Consider the following 6,818-nt stretch of genomic DNA (forward strand, 5'->3'; position numbering starts at 1 on the left):
ATGAACTGAATTTACATACACCTATCTATCTATAATTTTTCGTCATCTATGCTGCTGTTATAGCTATCTCCATCCCAGGTCAGTTCCAGGAGATAACAACATTGATTCCCCACGATAATTATAATTTTAATAATAATAATTTATTAAATTTAGCCTAAATCTATATATTATAATTTTGCCTCGTTTTTTACCAATGAAAATGACGACACTTGGCGGTTTTTGCTAAATATATAATAATGGATATTATTTCTATCCAAATATTGATATTAATTTTGAAATATACCTTGTTTTTTTTCTGTTTAAAGCTACTACATATTGAATTTACTTATTGAATAGGCGTAATGATGATAATTAACGTGTTATGTCTATTTTCTAAATTATTTTTAGCTTATCTTTATATTATTTCTAGCTTATCTTTATATTATTTTATATAATTCTTCTATGTGAGTGTACATCATGTCACTCAACACCTCCTAAGCGGCTGCTTCAATTTTAATGATTTTTTTGTCTTCAGGTGGATTCAAGAATGATTTAGAATAACAAATGCACTACTCCTAAACGGCTGTCTCGATTTTGATAATATTTTTTGTGTGTGTTCCAGTGAATTCAATAAAAGTTCATGTGTGGGGTGCTTAGCAGAAACCTCCACGTGTGGGCGGTGGTGTCGATCCACGATGAAACCTCTCTTAGGCGTTCTGAATAGAGTGACACCTACCTCTCCGGTGCACCCTGGAAACATTGCGCCTGTGACTGATTTGTTATTGCGCTCGATTTTCACTAATTGCTGCGTAATGGCAGTCCTTTGCTGGCCAGTGGCTAATATCTGCTCCACTCTTCCGGCGGTTAGTGGGTGCCAACCGGAAGATTTTACAGCATCCACCTGCGTCTTTGGCCTGCGCAGTTGGGGATGACGGAGTCCTGGGAGGTTGAGCGGGACAGGGGTCGGGGATTAGTTACCCCTGTAACGTAATACGCTTCCTTCGGTCCTGATTTCAAGCTAAACGGTAGCCCCGTGAGTAGCCGCCACGAGGGTAATGGTCAAGTGTCCCCGCCTTGGCAGGGCCACAGGCGAGGTTCGGCTGGTCCCCGCAAGGGGAGGTGCTCAGCCATGCTGACGGGGTAAGAATGGGTGGAGGAACTGATGGATAGGATCGAATCCATCAGCCGCTCATCTCGAGCTCCCGATGTCGCGCAAGAGGCCAACCAGCTGGACCTATATTCCCCTTGCAGCCCTGATGGTTAAGTTAACCATCCCCAGTTGCGGGCTCGGTGGAGGGTGGGGAACGAAGTTTTTACCCGGTAAACTATGGACAACCCAAGATCCAAAAAAACCCCTAAACAAAATAATTCCCCGGCGGAGAAATCCACCGGGACCACACAAACCTCTGGAGCGTGTTCAGCACCTGCTGGCACCCAGAAATTACAGACCAAGGAGCCTAATAGGGAACCGTCTATGGGCACAGACGCCGCATCAGCAGTGTCTGCCCAATCAGTCAGCAGACTGGAGGCAGGTTGGACCCTCGTATCTTACAAGGGCCGAAACCAAAACAAACCCTGAATAGGGGAAAGTCACTCGGCACATGACAACACAGATCGCCATCGACCCAACAGGAGGCAAAGGCGCATAGCAGCTCGCCTTCGCAAGGCCAACGCTCAGAAAGCTAGCGCCTCAATGCCCTCCTCTGAACCCGAACCGCAACCCAGCACCTCACGAGGTTCGGATATGCCGGTCAGGCAAGCCCGGTATGATCCTAGGAAGGCCCCAGACAACCGAAGGCCTCCTTCCAACAAAGCAGGCGGAGTAGCCCAACCCTCGACATCCACCAAACGCACTCGCTTGGACGACACCAACTCTCCGAGGGGTGACCACAAGAGGGCCAAATTGCTAAATCGGCCCAAACCGACATCATACGCCAACGCTGCGAAAACCGACCCTGTTGTGGCCATAACATCTACCACTACAGGGCATATTGACGCGAATATGGCACAGCTTATACAAAGCAAGCTTGAAGATAAGCTCATGACAGCCATGATGGCCGCTATGAATGAAGACAGAGAAGGGCCTGCGTTTCTGGGCAAACCCGTCTATGATGGGGGCATCCTAAAACTGTGGTGCTCTAATCTTAAAACATTGGAGTGGCTGAAAATAGCTGTCCCGGAAATCCAACTCCCTAACGGTGACACCCTGGCAGTAAAAAACATCTGGGAAATTCCCAACCGCGTCAGGTGTGGCATTCTACTACCAGGTGAATGGAAGGACACCAAAGCAATCGGCGGGATGCTACGGTTCCAGAACTCTTGGGCCAAAGTAGACAGCTGGTTGTTACACGCCCTTTATCACCACAACGACCACAGCTTCATCGTGGTAAGCATCCCGGAGGACCAAATCCCCAAAATCTTGGAGCATGAGCGCCGGCTATCATTCATGCTGGGCTCAGTATATCTGAAGTTCCAGGGGCCAGGAGGTAAATACACCGAGACCCCCCCCTCTAAGGATACAAACGGTGAGGCATCGACAACAACTGGGAATAATATAGACGACAGTGATGCACTGCCGGAACCCATGGACGCTCAAGCAATTGACCCAGCAGACGGCAACTGCGCCACTAGCTCTCCCTCGGAGGAAGTTCTCGAAAGCCTAAAGGAGCTCGAAGAGCTTCTGGCGACGGGCACCAAAGGCGATGCCGACTGCACCAAGGGCATTGAAGAGCTCTGCATCGGGGATGGCGAGGAGGGTGTGCTATCCAAAGATGGCATCCCCTTCTAAGTGCAGCACCATCCAAATAAACCTCCACCATAGCGAAACCGCAACGGCCCAACTTTGGAAATGGTTGGAGGTTAACCCTACAGCTCTTGCCCTAATCCAGGAGCCGTGGGTTAGGCGGGGCCGGATATGCCATCTCTCCAATATCGGAGGTAAGCTTATACATTACTCAGGACCAGAACACCCTAGAGCCTGTATCTACATTTCTAATAATCTACATGTGCAACCCCTAACAGATTTTTGTTACAGAGACTTATGCGCAATAAAAATACTGGACAGACACATCCTTCCAACTCACCAGAGAGCGATAGTGGTCGCCTCCGTCTATATGCCGGACGGGGAAGACCCACCGCCGGAAGAACTTGTCAAACTGGTGAACTACTGCGAGACAACCAAGAGCGAGCTTATTGTGGCTGCAGACTGCAATGCACATCACCCGCTCTGGGGCATGCAAACAACCAACAAAAGGGGTAAGCAACTCACTGAATACCTTTTTTCTACTAACCTTAATATCTTGAATGTAGGTTCAGAACCCACCTTTGTAAATAGAAGGAGCAAAACAATTATAGACATCACCTTAGCAACAGAGGGAGTGTCTGATTATATATCCAATTGGCATGTGTCGAAAGAAGCATCCTGCTCAGACCACAAATGGATACTTTTTAACATGGAGGTAAACATCACTACACCGCCTCCCAAGAGGAAACCCCGCAGAACGAATCTTACTCAGTACAAGTCGCTGATGGAATCGCGTCTAAAGGACGAAACACTCCCAGCCAGGATAATCGGAGTAGACAACATCGAAAACCAAATAGAAAAAATATACGAATTCATGACTGCCAGTTATCATGCTACATGTCCCCTCACCAGCCCTCAATCAGACAGACCAAGACCCCAGACCTGGTGGGGACCTGAATTAGAAAGGCTCAGGAAAAAAGTGAGGAGACATCTGAACCGCGCAATGAACACAGGCGATCAATACGACTATAGGACATCTACAAAGAGTGTAAGTCTGAATACAAGAAACGCATCAGATACAGAAGATCAGAAGGCTGGCGTAAATTTTGCAGCAGCATCCAATGCCATAACCAGGCCAACAGGGCAAGGAAATTAATCTCTAACCAACTCAGGCAAATCCTCGGATCCCTGCTGAAACCTGACGGTACATTTACCAACTCACCAGAGGAAACAGAGCGAGTCCTGACGGAAACTCACTTTCCAGGATGCAAAATAATGCAGCATATCGAGTGGGTAAATGAAAACATAACCGCTGAGGAAGCTGACTGGCAACAAGCACACAAGTTGGTGACAACCGATAAAATAAAGTGGGCTATAAATTCCTTTCACCCCTTTAAGTCAGCAGGACCTGATGGGATCTTTCCCGCCTTGTTGCAATGGGGAGGAGAAGGTCTCCACAACCGGCTGATCAACATTTTCAGGGCGTGTCTAGCGCATAGATACATCCCTAGGATAAGGAGGGAAGTTAAAGTGATCTTCATACCTAAACCAGGTAAAAGTGACTATTCTAACGCTAAATCTTACAGACCCATAAGCCTTACCTCTTTTACCCTGAAGACCCTAGAAAGGTTGTGTGAAAGAGAACTGAGGGAGAATTACCTTAAGAACATACCCCTACACCCCAACCAACACGCATACAGTCAGGGTAAAAGCACCGAATCTGCACTCCACGCACTCCATTACACCGCCATGGAGTATGTACAACTCTGTCATCATGGATTGAAAACATGCTCAAACACAGAGTGATTTTACTAAATGAAAGTGAGACACAGAAAGCATTTGTAGCTAAAGGCTGCCCCCAAGGAGGAGTTATCTCACCTCTTTTATGGAACTTGGTAGTAAATGATCTAATTACCACTCTAAACGAAAATCACTACTTTACGGTAGGCTACGCAGACGACCTAACTATATTAATAAGCGGAAAGTTTGCCAGTACTATATGTGAAGTAACAAATGCAGCATTGAAAATCGTGGAAAGATGGTGCATAGATAACGACCTATCAGTCAACCCACATAAAACAGAATTGGTAATGTTCACAAACAAAAGAGTTCTGGGTAACTATAAACTGCCAAAACTGTTTAACACCGAACTCCAACTAAACAGCGAAGTGAAATACTTAGGAGTTATACTTGACAGCAAGTTAAACTGGGCGGCCCACTTGGAAACAAAAATAAATACAGCTACCGTAACCTTCTGGCAATGCCGTAGAATGTTGGGAAAGACATGGGGACTTGCCCCGAACATCGTACTATGGCTCTACACAGCTGTGATACGACCTATGATATGTTACGGCGCAGTTGTATGGTGGCCACGCACCAAGCTGATCACTACTTGTAATAAACTGCAACGATTCCAAAGACTAGCGTGTATGGCTATCACAGGATGTATGCGAACTACACCTGCCGCGGCTGTAGAAGTTATGCTGAATCTTCCGGCACTACACCTCTATATAAAACAAGAGGCGGCCTGCGCCGCAGTAAGGTTGAAGACATTAAATCTTTGGAAAACCACTCAATCCCCACACCCAGAGGTTCTAAATGAGGTGATTGAAAAGGAGCCTCTGCTGTTGGCAGTAAGTGATAGATCTCCAAAGGAATACATATTCGATAAGAGATACAAAATACAGCTGTATGAAGAACTGAAAGAGGACCTCAGTACAAAAAACCTCAGGATTTTCACAGATGGCTCAAAGACAAGGTCGGGCACGGGATACGGAGTGTTCTCGGATGACCTAAATATAAGAATAGCTGCATCACTAGGAGCTCATAACACTGTCTTCCAAGCAGAATGTATGGGTATCATAGAAGCAGTCACTGCTACTTTGACTCGAAAGGTAAAAGACTACTCCATCCGCATCCTTTCAGATAGCAAATCAGTACTACAAGCCCTACAAAGCCACACTATCACCTCTAAGCTAATATACAACTGTCACCAATGTCTGAGAGAGTTATGCGAAAATAACAACCAAGTAACTCTTCAATGGATAAAGGGACACAGTAACTCACGAGGGAATGATGCCGCTGATGAATTGGCCAGGAGAGGCTCAGCGATGACAGCAAAAGGACCAGAACCAACTATCCCACTCCCGCCTAGCTGGCCTACGAAGGTAATACGTCAACACACCAAGGAATTACATAATAAGTACTGGATGAATGTAAGTGGGTGTAGACAAGCAAAAGAAGCTCTACCTCAAATAGACCCCAAGCTCTCTCGCAAGCTAGTAAAACTTCCACGACCTAGGTTACGGAAAATAACTCATGTACTAACGGGTCACGGCCCTTTTAACAAGCATCTGTTCAATATAGGTGTCACCGACAGCCCACTGTGCAGAGCCTGCACGGAGGCGGACGAAACGGCCGCACACGTCATTTTGGAGTGTAGGAGTGTGGCCTCATACCGGGCCAAACACCTGGGGTCACCGAGGACTCTCCCCGAGGTCATGGGTGACATCAGAGGTTTGATACATTACCTTGAGGAACTAGGGTGGCAGGATTAGCCGCCCTCCTCACCACGCAAAATAGGCGCGCTGTAGTCGTCGAGTTGCGGATAATAGCCCGTGATAACCTATAACCTTCCCATGTGAATGTAATGAACTGCTCCTAAACGGCAGGAGCGGTTTTGATAAATAAAATTGTGTGTGTTCCAGTGAATATAGAATGCCGTAGATTCACAATTCAGTCCACTGGAAAATGTTTATTTAATTATTTTTTTATTTATAAATTGTTGTTGATCTTGGAATCTTTTACATTATATCAGATACAGATTGGAATATTGAAAAATATTTAATTAGGCAATATTTAAGTAGGCATTGCGATGCGTTCTAGGAAAATTGAAAAATAAAATGTATTAAAATAAATCACGTAGGTACCTATTAATAGAAATATTACGATAAGATGTTATTAGTGTGTATAAGGTTTTGAGATGTACGTAAAAGCTATACATATTGCAATTACATATATTGCGGTATTGAAGTGAGTATTTTACATAAAAAACTCCCGCGGTGATTAACAAACATTTCATTGACTTCATAACGTA

At 45.6% G+C, this 6,818-nt stretch overlaps 1 protein-coding gene across 1 annotated transcript; it reads left to right on the top strand.

Annotated features, from left to right (window-relative positions):
* Positions 1-1,578: 1,578 nt before the first annotated feature.
* Positions 1,579-6,349, top strand: LOC126972832 (uncharacterized). Its single transcript, XM_050819919.1, has 3 exons — positions 1,579-2,916; positions 3,014-3,234; positions 6,089-6,349. Exon 1 carries the CDS (start codon positions 1,673-1,675, stop codon positions 2,765-2,767), a length of 1,095 nt encoding a protein of 364 aa, XP_050675876.1. The 5' UTR covers positions 1,579-1,672; the 3' UTR covers positions 2,768-2,916; positions 3,014-3,234; positions 6,089-6,349.
* The last annotated feature ends 469 nt before the right edge of the window (positions 6,350-6,818 follow it).

Source organism: Leptidea sinapis, chromosome 27 (genome assembly GCF_905404315.1).
Source record: "Leptidea sinapis chromosome 27, ilLepSina1.1, whole genome shotgun sequence".
Taxonomy (NCBI): Eukaryota; Metazoa; Arthropoda; class Insecta; order Lepidoptera; family Pieridae; genus Leptidea; species Leptidea sinapis.

Coding starts and splice junctions, on each gene's coding strand:
- LOC126972832 (XM_050819919.1), top strand. CDS start 1,673: ATGCCCTCCTCTGAACCCGAACCGCAACCCAGCACCTCACGAGGTTCG.